The sequence below is a fragment of the Ptychodera flava genome, chromosome 13 (assembly GCF_041260155.1).
Source record: "Ptychodera flava strain L36383 chromosome 13, AS_Pfla_20210202, whole genome shotgun sequence".
NCBI lineage: Eukaryota > Metazoa > Hemichordata > Enteropneusta > Ptychoderidae > Ptychodera > Ptychodera flava.
In genome coordinates, this window is record NC_091940.1 from 24962374 (window position 1) to 24978889 (window position 16516).

Genomic DNA, 16516 nt, shown 5'->3' on the forward strand with positions numbered 1-16516 from the left:
TTTTGCGGGACATTGTTGCTAATTTTGCGTCAAAAGACGCAAGAACGCACTCTGGGCAAAACACTGAATGTGCAAATTGGGATTTGGATGTAGTAAAAATGCTTAATGACTTTCAATAAGGTTAAATCATAGTATCTTCAATATGCATACCAAGTTTCGTCAATTTTGATCGAGTAAATTCAGATATATACTCCTAATTAGGAAATTTCATTAAACATGCAAATTAGTAATTATCCTTCACGTCACCCCTTAATATCTTTCAAAGCTGATATATCTTGGTGTGATCAACATTTGTAGCGAATCTCATCAAATTGTGTGCGGTCGTTGTCAATATATATCAGTTTTTTCTAAAATCATTAATTATGCAAATGAGCAAAAAGTAAGCAAGCCACGCCCACACTAATCAGTTCTTGCCATTTGCAAACTATATTGATACTGATCTGATTAGCCGTTTTTTGAGATATTGAGTACACAGACAGACAAACAGACAGACACATACACAGACACACAGACACACAGACAGACAGACATCGCTGCGACATATGCTAACGTGTGTCACACGTAAGCAAAAAAAATTAGACATTCAGCTCTATTGGCTTGCTCAGAATTAGATATGTGCATAATTAATGAGGTATCTACAGTATGTGGCGTCATAAGGTCTCCCATCATACCAAATATGAAGAGTGTACCACTTGTGGTAACTGAGTTATGGACAAATATGTATATTTCAGGTCAAAGGTCATTGAGGTCACGTGGCATTTTGTCAAAAAAATTGTATTGCTAAGTTATCCCTATATACCAAAAATTAGACCTCTAGCTCTATTGGCTCGCTCAAAATTAGATATGCACATAATTAATGAGGTACAATATGTGGCTTCATAAGGTGTCCAATCATACCATACATGAAGGGTGTAGCACTTGTGGTTACTGAGTAATGGACAAATATGTATATTTCAGGTCAAAGGTCATTGAGGTCACGTGACATTTTGTAAAAAAATGTATTGCTAAGTTATCCCTATATACCAAAAATCAGACCTCTAGCTCTATTGGCTCACTCACCGAGGTCACATGACATTTTGTCAAAATATCTGAGATATCTGCGTGAACTGATGGACGAACGGACGGTTATGACCCAATCTGTAAGGCTCCTGGACTTCATCCGTGGGGACTAAAAACTGTGTCACTGCATCCTTTTTGCAATATGAATACGATGAGAAACTAAATTTTTATTTTTCTTGGCCTTATACATGGGAGTCTACGGAGAACTGACTTATACATGGGAGTCTATGTAGAACTGCCTTATACATGGGAGTCTATGGAGAACTGCCTTATACATGAGAGTCTACAGTACAGTCCACGCAGAACCCGTCACTGGTGCGGGAACAATGCCCGCATAAAAAGTGCATTGTGCGCGCACGAAACGAGCATCATTGCCAGCAGTATGCGGGCAGATAAAGTGCAGTGTGCCAGCAGTGTGCGGGCACAATTCGCGCATCGTGACTGTGCGGGCATTGTTGCAATGTGAGGCACATTCACACCTTGACCTTGAATGTATGGCTGAGTTGAACGCTGTTGCATGTGAATGTAAGTTGTAAGTTGTAAGAGTTTCATTCTTGTGGACAAAAATTGCAACAAGTGGACGTACAAGTGGCTACTGTAGTGCTGGGTTTTGTCATCGGCTCAGCCAAACTTTGACCCATTGCTGATTGGGTGGGAGTTGCGACGTTTAGTGTCATTTAATAATACTAGAACGATTTTAGGCCTGGGGTAAAGTGAAAACTCTTTACGTACAACAATGCATGATCTGTTCCTGTGAAATTGTTTCTCTGACTTGGTGCGCTGTGAAGATCGAGTTCGATCGAAAATTATCGAATTTCTCAAATAAAGATGACATCACTGGTCGTGAGACATGGTGTTGAAGAAACTGAGTGAGGCTGTGATGGTGGCGATAGGTACATGTAAGTTGTTGCCATAACCGTAACGCATCGTAGAAGACAAGTCAACACAACAATAAAAATTCTTGATCTGTTTTCTATTTTTCAAAATGTGTACTTTATAACAGGAAGACGATTTATCATGGCAAAAGTGAATGCCTGTGAACTTGAATCACTCTAGTCTATACGAGCTCATATTCTTTTTTTCAATTGTCAAAAAAGACGATTTAGAACTAAAAATGCTGAACTTCTGTGACAGTTTCACGGCTTTCTTCCTCTTTTTCATGCCTAATCGTAATCGTGACACTCATTTTCGGTTCACATTATCATGTTTATTATGCCATGCAATTAAATGCAAGGAAGTCAGAAATAACGTTTCGTTGCTTACTCCCCTGTAGCGCGTCATACTTTCTCGATATACAGTAATCACGGTCCCTCTATCACAATGATATTACTGGTATGTACATGCAGGTGAGGTTGTTTAGTGTGACGCCTGGAAAGACCAAAATTCTACAAGACGCATACTCTTATATGGTTTAGTTTTTCCCTTCGATGTACGGAACGATTGAACTGAGAAGCACAAAAATCGCGATTGAGGTTCTGCTTCGTAAACCTGTCCTCGTAAATTTCAATGATTTCACAAGCCGAATGTCTCTATCAGCATATTCTAGCCAACTATCACAATTAGTGGCACAAATAAAATGAATAATGTGAGTGGAGTAAACTGACCATGTTCGTAAGTAATAACTTGAATTTTCTCCACAGACATGAAAACAAAATATTCGTTTTGGGCGACAGCGCTCGACTTGTTTTCTTGCCGATCATGCCGATGTTTACAGAGGGTGAAAGGTTGCGCGACAGTACACGTTGGTCGAACCATTATCTAAGTTGCGGTAGGAAAATCTCCATGAAGTTTTGATACGTTCCTCGGATATTCCGTACGAAAAATATTAAATGGACAACATGGTAGTCGATGTTGAGAAAGTCATGATCATCATACTGCCAACGCAATCATACAAACTATGGTGACGCCGCGTAATTTTTCATCGCCACCGGTGCTTCACGATAAAGTCCAACATTAAAATTTGTTTCCCTGGTCATTACGACCATCTGAAAAGAAAAAATTACCGAATTAAAAAATACGGCTTCTGCTTATATTTTACATATGAGCTAATACCCGATAAGGTCCAATATTCAAATTGTTCCCACTCCGAATGAAATCGGGGCCAAAAATCTTGAAAAAATATCACGTCTTTTTTGTGATAATGTCAGACAATACCATGCCAAAAAAGTCCGATATTCAAAAACTGTTCCAACCCAAACTTTTTAGTGACGAAAACTAAAACACTTTGCCAGTTTCTGATTGTATTTTCCATTCGAGTCGACACCTGACGAACCGAATTTCAAATGTTTCCCGCCCTCAACTATTTGCTGCAGAAAAATACGTCTTTTTCATGTCGTGTTTTACGAAATTACGTTGATCAAATCAAACTCTGTAAAATTCGCGCGGTGCAGTGTGTTCTAAATCGTACTCTGAACGTTATTAGTATATCACAGTGAAGTCTATTACGTCACCACAGGTCTTCAGTGTCGTTTTATTTTGTGACAGTCGTTCGGGCGACGACATTCCCTCCACATCGAATAAGTATACATTGAGGTACCAGAAGAACGAACTTTCCTGGTTACATTGTGAACAAAAGCTTGGGGCCGAAACGGGAAGAGTTGCCCGGGAAACACGTCAAATTTTGCTACACTGTCGTCCAGATGACCTTGAAGACTTGACGTGGGTTGCAATCGCCACCCAGAGCAGACATTGTCCTCGGCCTATTCAATAGCGTCTACGCACTAAATCAGCATAATCAGGCGATGGGTCACAAAGGTCATCGAAGTATGCAACAATTTACAGTAAAGATTCGCGTCGGCATGATTGTTTAAATAATTGCGATCACATTGCTGGTGTATACTATCAAGTTCGGAAACACTTTTAAAGGAATAAATATAATTTTTCTACAAAAATAATTCCGTAATTTTTTGAAGAAATCATAAAGCCACAAACTTAACGTTTCGAATCTGCAACTGGGTTATTGTTTAGATGAACTCAACCACGCTGAAACAGGGGTACTCTAATACCATTGGCGGCATTTTCCCCACTGCCAACGTCAGTCATAACTTCAGTGCAATGGGTAGTCGTAACAAAAGAACGATGTCGCTTCTCGCATCAACGTGTCAAAGAACGCGACATTTTAGTGTTGAAGTAAAGCAGACGTATCACTACTTGTAGAAACACTAACGTACTGGATGTTTTTTGAAGTATCAGCCTTGATCCACGGATAGATCAGCACCAAAAAATTCTCTAACTTTCCGAGGTTCGTGCACGGTCCCTCCACATTGTGGAGGGACTGTGGTTCGTGTTACAGTCGGTACGATTTAAAAATACTTGCGATTAAATCGTTGTTTGACGCAGTTTTAAATGTCGACAATGCATTTGACTATTCAAAAACTATAAAGAGAATTAAGTTAATGTGCCACATAACAAGTTGGCCTTTTAAGGGCCACCAAATTTGAAGAAGGAATTACGAGTAAAAGTTTGGAATAAATGAGACTCACACAAGGATTTCAAAGATAATGTTTTTATTTCCACCCCCTAAAAATTAAAAAATCTGAACCGGCGATTGTCTGAATATTACACCTGATTAAAACTGCAATAAAAAGTTTTGGTCGGGGCACTAACGCGGAGATGTATGACACCAATTTTCACCATTCGGAGAACTTCTGGAAATGTATTGTTTATGACACATTCTCCACGGGTTATGCGATTTATTGAAGAACATGTTCGTCGTCTTTGAGTTTGCAGAATTGAATTACGTTGACAGTATATAGCCTTGATATGTATGGGAAAATGTATGGTGCGTTTTTACACCGACAATGACAACTTTTGAGGTATTTTTTGCTATTTCCATCATTTTATATGATTCGAATCTTTGGTTCAAAGTGAAAGTTCGGCATGTAAAATGTTTTATTGAACAAGACCGCATCGGTCAACAGTCAATGGTCTACACGTCGCATGGTCGCTATGGAAACCAGCAGTTTCCAAGAATAGCAGGCGAATTCCTCGAAGCATTATGCTCCCATGGGACTTTGTCGGACCACGGTCCCACAGAGGGCTTTCAATTCGACAAAATGGAATTATTCACGTTTTTTATCTGTCACTTCTGAACGTCAAATACATGTTGACCACGAAATTAGTTCAGTCAAGTCACTTCAATTTGTAAATTTTGGTACATTTACATTTCAATGTATGTTTGACTCGTCATGAAACAAAGGTCGCAGTTCTGGTCCAAGGACGTTCACGCAGGAGACAGTATCGACTCAAGTCTACCCCGAAAATTTTGAACGTTTTTTAAAGCCGATAGACGCAAGTTGCTGTGAAGACCAGCAGCCCAAAACTGACAGAAAGAGTCTCAGATTTAATAGTATGTATCGCATCGATATAACTTTCAAAAAAAATGTTATGCTTTTAACTTTCTACAAACTGTGGAGGGACGGTACATCGTAATACAATACAGGACCTGTATAAATGTTTAGAACTTCTATCGTCATATTTCCCGGTCGGATAAAGCCGCTTGCTTTAATTTATTCACCGAAACCTAGAATTGTATTTTACACGATGACTACAGAGGCAGATTCGGGCTTAGCGGTAGCCATATTTGCTTGGATATGCCCAATCGGACAGGGCATGCAGTTTGCAGTCTGGATATTTTCGCGACTTATAGGTCATTTTGGAACTGGGTTTTCTCGTTTCACATTCTGGCATCTCAGTGCCTGGTTTAGTCGTAGAGTGTACTACTGACCCTCTTTCAACACAGTGCATGCGTGATGGCTCAGATATTTTTGAAAAGGGACACGCACCGGACCATAGACTTTAGAAACGGTTTTTAACCCTTTCACCACCATGGTTTGTCTCAAATCCATTGTTTTCTATGATAAAGTTGGACCTGTATACAGGGAACTGGGGGTGAAAGGGTTAAGGTCTATGACCGGACAGACCGCGGATGTATTTTTGTACGTGACATCCATGGACCACGGTGCCTCTACAAAACTCGGACTTGGCATCTCAGCAAAATGGTTCGCCGATTCGGCTACCTTCGAAACTTCAGTTCGATTTTTTTTGCGACAAACACGGCAGAATTAGCACGAAAAATCATTAAGCCAATGAAAACACTTGCATTTTCCTACGACATCACCGCTGACTTTACTTCAGTATGATAGTGACTCGATATTGCTAACTGCAGTGTCTACTATAGACAGTCGGATCCAGAGCAAAGTCGTTCGTGTAATCGTAAAAAGTTCAGGACAAAAATACAAGCTGTTGATTTCAAAAACAAATTTTATTTCGATGCTAGTTGTTATTTCCTGGGCGCTCTCGTTTCCTTACCTGTGTAAAAAGGATGCGTTGTTTCAAATACAACAAATTGACCGGGCAACAATTCAAAACTTGTTATTCTTCACCCTCCCTAATATAAAATGGTTTACAATCTGGTGCTTCAGGTTTCGCAATCATGCTTTAGTTCATGTACGATGTCTACTCTACGGCAAATGACTGACGAATTCATTCAGAAAATTCCCCTGGCATATTGCATAACAATGTGGTGCCTGTGATATTACTAATACGTATCATGAACTTTATTTATTGTAAATGGCCACAATAATGTTCACTTGTTGCAATTTTTCACAAAGCACGTCTAACCACGGTCTACACGTCCGTGTTCCAACCTTAGACCACGATCCGTGAGAGGTCTAGTGTCGAGGTCCAGCAGAGTTTGAGGTAGATTTCTTCGGAGCTCTACGCATACTGTACGCATGTGATATTATCTTACTGTGACCTGTCTACGACTGAGATTTTTTATGGATTTTAGAGTTGCCTTAAGCAGACAAAGAGAGTTTGGAGCTGGTTTTAGGACTCAAGATTATTCAGTTACTCCCAGCCGCCGCAATTTCAGTTAGGCAAGTGTAGCAATGTTGTCACCGACAACTACCGTTTTTGAGTTCAATACCCGCATTGTGCGGGCACATTTTGTTCAGTGCGGGCACAGTGCTCGTAAAGTGCTCGCACAGTGCTCGTAAAATGCTGGCACTTCACACCCAATTGTGCTGGCATAATGCGCTAAGAGTGCTGGCATTGTGCTCGCAAAATGCCAGCACAATGACAGGTTCTGCGTGGACTGTACTGTATGGAGGTCTAAACTAAAAAGTCCTCTAACACGGCCAAATTTGATCGCATTGTGAAACAAATCGACGTGCATCTGTATGGGGTAGGGTACTATCCTTGTGCAAAGATTGAAAGAAATTGACCAGGGCATGTCTGAGATATCTGTGTGAACGGACAGACACCGGACGCATGGACATGACCAAACCTATAAGTTCCCCTGGACGGCGTCCGTGGGGACTAAAAAATGCTGACATTTCGGCAATAAACCATGTCCAGTCAAACTGTCAACCAATGCCCTGCACAATATATCACAATCGTGAAAGAATCAATAGTCATGACCCATGCATGAGCAGATTTTGCTGCCTCTGAGCACATATTTTCAACTCGAGTTCAACCCTCTCGAGCTGTGCTGACACCTTTTGTATTGTGCTGGCACAGTCCTCCCAAAGTACTCTTAACTTCACACTCTATTGTTCTAGCATAATGCTTTGAAGGTGCCAGCACTGTTCTCCCAAATTACCGGCACGATGACAGGTTCTGCGAGGACTGCACAGAACATTCTACTTATCTTCCTGCTTCTTCATCATTTCACAGTTTCATAATTCCACATTACATTTCACAGTTCAACATTACTACTGTCCATTTTATTCTTCTACATTACCTTTTAGCTCAGCAAATTCCCACTAGTGCTTTTTGAAATGCCTTATCCATTAATTCTATTTTCACGCTGTAAAATTTACAAAGGAAAGTCTCTAAATGACATGTCTGTAAATGACGAAACAACACAAAAGGAACAGTACCCAGGACCTTACCTTCATTTTCAGCCCAACAATCATCTTTGTAAAATGCCTGAATGTTGACACCCCTGGACCAGCTTCATACAGGTACATGAGATGTTCCACCAGTTTGTCAAAATATTCAACATTTTCTGTCTTTAAAATGCTCCATGCTGATGCAGCCAAAAGTCGTACTTGAGGAACGTTGAAGTCAGTGAATTCATTAGGAATGTACTTGGACAGCACTGTTCAGAAAGAGATGACACAGAAACAAATAAAACATAAATATTAACTTAGTTATAGCCAACACACATGCACAAACCAATACACATTTGTAAAAAGATTAACATACCGGTATATCAAGTTCTCATGATCATCCTGAATTGGGATGTCCTGAGTAACAGTGTTTCCAAGGAAGTAGTCATGATTGTTTATCAATTTTTATAACAATTAATTTTCATTGTCTGATTATATTTGCAGTGAAAAAAAAAACCAGCTAAATATTTATCTAAATCTTTGGTCTATTTCATTCAATCTTTCTTGCAATATTCTCAGCCATTTTTAGAGGGAAGATTTAGAGTAAATATAAACAAAAGAAAGAGGATTAAAATATCAGACGTGAAACAATGGCTGCATGGCGGCCATATTGGACTGTATCCCAAAACAATTTGACTTGCATATGTCCGCCACAGCGTATTACCCTTGTACCAAGTTTGAAAGAAATCAGTCCAGGCATGTCTGAAATATCACTGTGGACGTAAGGTGGCATGCCAATCAATCTATAAGTCCCGCCCGACTTCGTCGGTTTGGGCAGGGACTAAAAATATCCAATTTCGCGAAATTTCTAAAGTTCGTCCAGTCGTTGACTGCATCGGCTGTTACGTTGGGTTGATCTGCCTTCTGTAGAAAGTGTTCTGAGAGGGACTTCACTTCTTTCTGGCCGTAGTCTGCAGTTTGGTTTACTTGAATATGATGTGGGTCGAATATGGCGAAAAGAGACAGCAAGCCAACATCTTCGCTTGGAAACTGTTGCTTGATGGTACTCATAAGGCGGTCGATGTACTTGCCCTTGACGTGTTCGGTGAAGAAGTCGTTGTCATCAGCACTGTTGACGAGACGAGGGGCTTGACGAGGTAGTGCTCGAAATCGCTGGCCTGAAGCGCTTTTGAAAGATTGCTGACATGAGGGAGCAAATCGCACAAAAGCAGCATTGTCGAGATGAACCAGTACGTCGACATCAAATGGAAAAGTCCGATGGCTTTCACATTGCCACGCTCTTCACCTTCTCTTTCTAAGCTGATCAGCACACTGGCAAAAGTATCTTTCAGCCAACCGACAGACGCTTCCATACTCAGCCACCTTGTCGATGACGGCTCAATCGGATTCAGCACGCGCTGGTCAAGGGCTGTCTGAACTGCGTGTAGACCGGCCATACATACTGCGCTGTTGTAGAAATAATCATACAACTGCCATACGGTCGTGGTGAACTTCTTAACGAAGGGAAATGAACTTGCGGCTTGCATTGACGGTAACTGAAAACGATGAGCACAGCAGTGGATACCAGTCGCTGAAGTTGCAACCTGGTGTAGACGTTTCACGACACCATTGTGTTTGCCAGTCATAACAGCAGCACCGCCAGTCCCGATACCAACCAAGTTGTCAAAATTGAGCCCATATTCCGCGAAGTACGAGGTCACATGGCGAGCAATGGTTTCTGCGTTCAGTGACACAGTCGGCGGGTGATTTGGCTCATCCTTGGACTTTGAGTTCAAGGGCTGAATAATTTTCAGAAATTTCACGCTAAGCTGGCCGGATTCATCTAAACATAGGGCCAAAGTCCCTGAAGCTACTATAGACATGGATACAAAATTAAGTATTTCCTGACTGTATGAAATTATCTCACTTAGGTCATCCTGGGGACTTGTAAACCAAATATTAAAGCTGTCTGATCAACGGTTTTGAAAGAACAAGCAACTCAACAGTTGACAGAGCTCTGCTGTGTTATGTAGAGAATAACCTTTTGTGACACATGTATTGATGAAGAAGGTGGATATCTTTGATTAACATTGTAAGTGAGTTCTGTTGAATAAGTTGAGACTGTACATACTCAGAGAAAGCACACTGAAGAGACAAATGTTTGAAACTTAAGAAGTTCAAGGTCATCAAAGGCATTATAAGTTATCATGTAACTTTCATTGCACTGTTTACACAGATTGCATAATTGCTATAAATAGCACATGAGGAATCTTACAGCCCAGCTTTACCATAAAAACCCTATCAATTTGACCACTCTTCTGTGTTCCTCTGGCTGCTGAAATATTTTAGCAAATTTACGAATTGGGTTTTAAAACTTTTAGTAAATTTCAAAATTTATTAGTAAATGCAAAAGTTTCCCAAATAAAGCCATTACTGTTACAATGCAACAATTAACTGCTTTTTTATCTTTGATTTATTATAATTAACACATATATATTGTTTTCAATTCAGTTTGTTTTTTTCAAAACAACACAAAGACACACACTAGTCTGTTTACAATAAAGTTCTTTATTTTCATCACTGAGTTGTCCGTGATATCCATCTGTATACCATGGATTCACAAGATGCAAGATGATCTTTTATTTTGGTGTGTTTCCGACAATTGTTTTTAGTGATGTAGCTACACCCTGATGTGAAGGTATTTGACTTTCCACTCCTAAGACACCATTTACATAGCATGACACACCTTTCTCTGTCATAATCCAACCATGGAAAGGTTGCCTGAAACAAAACATAAAATGATTTCAGCATCTCAAACTATGTACATATACATTTACAACACAGGTGAGGAGCATGAACTTTATCGTCTAAACTACTATGCCAGGAATTATAGATAGCAAATCACAACAGAACTGGTGTAGAGGAGTTAGATTATTTAACAAGGAAACAATTCGGTTTGACCACTGCATTACTACATTAGCTAGCATTACCACCACCAAGATTGTTACAAGTTGAAACTAGCATACATTAGACTACTACAGCATTCATGCAAAGCAATTTAGTAACTTGACACACCACAAAGAAAATTCAGTATTTACCTTTCCACAAGTCCGGATGGACTAGAATCACAAATGTAAACACACTGACTCACTGGAATAAAAAATTGAAATGGGAAATTATGCATGCTGAAGTTTATTGTGAAATAAATCCAATACTTATTAATTTAATAAAGGCACATTTTCCGATATGCATATTGGCTGCAAATGCAATGATTATAGCTCCGATTGATAACCTTGTCCGAGACAGTGCCGTCACAAGGCAAATGCCCGATCAATTTTCCAGTGCAGATTTCATCGATATCGCTCCAATTAACCCCTGGTACTATCTGAAAACTTCCCGATCGCGTTCCAAGAATATAGGCCTAAATGTCGGTGACACCACATTTTTGATTCCAATTAGAATGACCGTAAAATCTAGCAAATTTCCACGAGATTCAACCCTGACTATAGTGACAACATAATAATAAATACATAATACACAAAAACATTCTACGATTGAAATTCATGTGTCATCGCATCGCCGATCGCGGGCACTCAACACGCCGCTATGCGAGATCTGTGTGTCGCAACCAGATTCTATTCTTGTTGTGACACACAGGCCCGGCGTTGCATCGTGTCGAGTGACTGTCTGGGATATTAAACTGACCTTCCATGTTTCGTTGAAGGCAGCTTTTGTCCTGTTCGTTTTCTTCTGGTGGCACTCTTTACTGTTTTTCTGCTTCTTTTCTTCGGTTACGTTTCTCTGTCCTACATTTGACATTGCCACTTTGCTTTGAGAAAATCCGAAACGAAAGAGGCCATCGCCTGCTTCACAAGGACGCTTGCTCGCCATCTTGAATATGGTCGAGTTATGCTGACTTTGTTTGGGTATATACCATTGGTCAATAACTATCCCAGTGTGGAAGATACACCAATCACAGGCCGTGTTTTACAAATGTAAAAATATGTAGCACGTGTCTTGATTGAAATAATTGTTTTGAAGCTGGGGGGCCTTCTATAGCTCCTTATCGATGTTAAACATGTCCGTAGCATGAGATTGAATACCATGATTCATGAATACGATCGAAATATCGCTGCTGGATAGGATCGTATATTTACGAACTACCGATGAAAAAAATTCGTAAAAGTCCTTAAATGATCGTATTTTTACTAAAAAACGAGCGGCAGCGGAAACACAGCTCTTTTAATTGACCACTCCATTTTTTTTCCTCAAAAAGTAATTTTATTTTATCCTTACCAAGTCAACCATAAATGGAAATTAGAACACTCTCTATCTCTATCTCTATTGACTATTTTGAGCAATTTCTTTTAGATAACATACAGGGCACAATAAATGACAGTTCAGAATATGTCAAAGTTGGGATTCAGGAAAGTTGCCTTTACATGTTTTAATCCTCCAAGATGGTAAGCATTTCACTATGAACTGTCAAAAAAAGTTGAACTTTCTGATAATTCTACACTAAAATTATTTTGGCTTTGATGATTTCCTAATTAATTCAATTATTTAAAATCATATTAATTATTTTTTTCTGGGTGAATTGATAGGGTTTACACAGTACAAGAATTACATACAATGTACCGGTAAGTCAAATTTTGACCAAAAATGACAAAAAAATTCCTTAAAAATACACATTTGCATATTTCATCACAATTTGAACAAATCTAAGTTGGGTTACCCCTAGGGACCTGTATACCAAATAACAAAGCTGTCTGACCAGCGGTTATGAAGAAGAAGATTTTTTACCAAAAACACCTTTTTTGGCATTAATTTGTCTATTTTCAACAATATCAAAAAATTAAAAAAGTAGTTTCTCAAAATCATATTTTTCATCTACACAACAAATATCAAATCAGTAAGTACTGCAGTTCTCAAGATATTTGAGTGGACGGACGCCTCACAAACGGACATACATACATACATACATACATACATACATACATACAGACTGACGACGGACGCCGGACGGATACCCATCCCGATAGCTTCTATAGACTATAGTCTATAGTAGCTAAAAAGCGACAGTTAAATGTTAGCTGTTCTTCTACGCTGACGTCTGTTGTTTCATCTAACATGATGGAAAAAAAGTATGATTTCTGTACCTGCTGAATAGTGTCGTCTTCCATCGTTGACGAGAGAAAGTGTAACATCTCTGTCACGGAGTGGTCGCTGCAGTATGTAGCTTTCTTCGCAACGTAAAGGTCGTCTTCCACTGTTAAACCCAGCTGAGTCAGCAAGTCTAAAAGTGGCTCGAAGTTTGCGACATGGGGAATGCAAAGTTTGGCCAAGAAGTATAGACACTTGAAGGCTGAAGCGATCGCGTCATGACCAACTTCCGGCTGAATTACCTCGGCGATGTTATGGCTGGTGGTGGATAAGAGTTCGAGTTTCAGGGCATCCAGGTGACCAGTGCTCTGCTCGTGTTCTTTCACACTGCCTGGGCGAAGTCTTCGACAGGGTGTCTTGTTCCAAGTGTCTCTATCAAAGGGACGCTTTTATACTTCTGGCACAGTTTGCAGTACATGCCTTCGTCCTGTCCATATCTAGCCACATCTCACGCCCCTGTACCCATTTGTGTCGGTAGGCACATGCTTGTTTTCTCTTGGCAACGCTGTCACCGGGCTTTGCTTTCTTAGACGACTGCAGTGGATCTTGGTTTTCATCGACAGGTTTCTTACGTTTTATGGGAGTCATAAACGGGTACAGAGACATGGCTATAAAATGCTGCGTTGTAACTGATGGCGACGTAACTTGCTGAATGGTAGCGAGCTCGATTTGTATAGCACTGTGGTAGATCACAAAGAGAGGTAGTACCACATCAGGCTCGCAAGTTTTTATTCGTAAACTAGCAGCATCTTTTAGAAATCGTCTTTAGAAATCGGCACCGATGAAACAAGTCATTGTTTCGATTGCTTCACTTTGGCAAAACTTATGCCGATCATCTTATGAGTAACCACCATATTTGATTTTGCCGATACCAAGGGTGAAGAGTGACACCTCGTTACCACTTCGGCAAACAACTTTGCGACCGGCTCTGGGGGAAGATTTGACGGCAAGCACTGACAGAACACCGTGATTATCACCTCGTATAACCCTTGAAATAATCACACAATAAAAGAAAACAATGGTGGTTTTATTGTGACTTTAATTTCTTCACATTGTTTTTCCTTCTAAAATGTGTTTTCGTTTGTGCTCGCGCACTGCAATGATGGTGTGACCTGGAAAATTGAAACAATGAGGAAGTGGTTTGCAGCCTTCCTGTGATGGTCGCCGACTGAGAGTGCCGGTCGGCGCCGACCACCTCCGACCGGCATGGGGCGATCCCTGCATCGTGTTTACTATTCCTTTAGTGTCAAACCAGCATTTCAATTTTACCCTCTACATACATCGGTAGCTCATGCGGTTGAATGAATAAAAGCTCTTGCGTGCCGTGTACGTCAAAAGCCAACACGACACTCGTTCAGTTGTCGGATAATCGACTCTGGATGTTGTCTATCAGAACGCTGCGAAATTCTGCCTTTGTCTTTTCCACGTAAGGTTTATGCTGACAGCCTTGTAACCTGTGTCCCAAAAGTTCATTACCATTGTTCAGATGTTCACGTAACTGCATTTCATAATGTCCAAGAAGGGACATGTCTTTGACATCTTTCAACTGTTGTAGTGTCGCATCCACAACAGGCTCGACTGAAGCAATGTCGAGTACATCGTGTTGAAATACTAAGTTAAGTTTAGTAACGATCGGAATTACGTCCATGAGAAATCACGTCATTGCCACGAATTTATACTGAGTAATTTGCGCTTTTGGGTCCTTGCTGCGGCCGCACTGGTCGAAGTATGTTACTATGGGATTCCAAGAGTGGTAGACTGTCTGCAACAAGTACCGGTAGTAGAATGACAACCAGCAAACTGCGTGTATTTCTATCATTTTGAGTTCAGGACAATCAAACATCTTTTTAACATCTTTCAACCGCGATGACCTGAGTGACGAATGTTTGAAATAGTAAAACAGGTTGGTAAGAATTCCCTTGTATTCCTTCAGGTATTCCACTCCCTCCGATGCTTGGCTAGTGCACATGGCTAAACACTGAGCCCAGAATGAATGTTCATTAGAAACAGGTTCGATTTTTTTAGCATAGTGCTGACACCACCTCGTTGCCCCACCATCATAGATGCACCATTGCTCCTGAGACACATCATTTTGCTAATATTCAGGTTTTTGTTGCGAACTGCGGAAATAAGTGTCATTGAAATGGACTCAGTATTTTTTTCAACGAGTTGGAAATTTCCCAGAAAATGCAATTCTGCTTCAAATTGGTTTGTAACCATCCTCACATACAAGACATGTCTACCGGTGACAGAAATGTCTGTGCTCTCGTCTGTGAGAATACTGAAAATCTCACTCTCGCTCGGACATGATCACATCACTGATCGCTTGTTGCAGATCTTCCATGGTAGCAGATGACTGATAAGTAGCATCTGCACTGACTCTCAGACTACCAATCTGTTCACAACCGGACAACTGCAGTAGCTGCCAGTAAAGATGCTTACTTATGAGTTGAGATGGCTTCTTTTGCAGGCCAGTATACGGCTTTTAGTGCTGTTATTACTGCGTCTTGTTTACGTGTAATGACAATGGTAACTGCAGTTTCCATGTTCGCTCTGAATGTAGATCTTTGACTTCTTGTAAACGCTGTGCAGATTCACAATGTCTCTCTGTATCAACACTACCAGTGCAGTTCCCCAGCCATCCCTAGCACTTTGCTTTGGTTTAAAGAGCCATTTGTTTCACCACAATCATCAATTTTAGAGAGAGGTACCATGAGCAGGTGGCTTTGACTGTGCACATTTTGTCATTACGTTAAACCCCCCTAAAAATAAGCACGAAGACATGCAAGGTCAAGTGAACAAATTTCATATTTCACAGGGATGAACACAAGTAGAAGAACAGAACAAAAAAGTGTCAAACACTGAACTAAAATTAGTCCCTTTCATTTAAATGTACTTTTTACACTAAACAATGCTGGTTGCATTGCCAATAGGTGCCAATAACAGATCAAACACATCGAAGAGTGACACCCATTGATATTTGAAATGCCAGCCTGGGCTCAGTGCAGTGTGCGACAAGTCGCCCCTTCTGCGTGCAATTGGCAGCAAGCGGCACTAAGAAGAGGATGAATCGCACAATCGCGAGATGAAACACTGCATCACATGATATAGCAGGGAGCATCTTCTGATTGGTATGCGTGCAATTCTGCGTGCAATTGGCAGCAAGCGGCACTCAGAAGAGGACGAATCGCACAATTGCGAGATGAAACACTGCATCACATGATATAGCAGGGAGCATCTTCTGATTGGTATGGCATTGTCCACTCACTCATGTTCACATGCCTGGCTGTGGGTATTTGCATAACATAAACAATAGTTATGCAAATACAGTCTGGTGTAAACATGAATAACAATACCATACCCATCAAAAGATGACTGGATTCAGCAAGATAATGTTATTTGTGATGTCATGAGTAATTTCGTTTTGAGTCATACTAGTACATTTGACTATTTGCAGT

At 40.4% G+C, this 16516-nt stretch overlaps 1 protein-coding gene and 1 long non-coding RNA gene across 3 annotated transcripts in view; both read right to left on the reverse strand.

Annotated features, from left to right (window-relative positions):
• LOC139147938 (uncharacterized) overlaps positions 1–16516 on the reverse strand; it is an 83339-nt gene that overhangs the window by 40818 nt on the left and 26005 nt on the right. For both annotated transcript variants that reach the window (XM_070719174.1, XM_070719173.1), the window contains exon 2: positions 7956–8164. In XM_070719174.1, coding sequence (XP_070575275.1) covers positions 7956–8164 — 209 coding nt within the window. The remainder of the gene's footprint in view (positions 1–7955; positions 8165–16516) is intronic.
• LOC139147921 (uncharacterized) lies at positions 10444–16481 on the reverse strand. The gene is made up of 3 exons (XR_011555837.1): positions 11601–16481; positions 10994–11045; positions 10444–10676 (listed from the first exon to the last, which is right to left on the reverse strand). It is a non-coding gene; the product is annotated as an uncharacterized lncRNA (long non-coding RNA).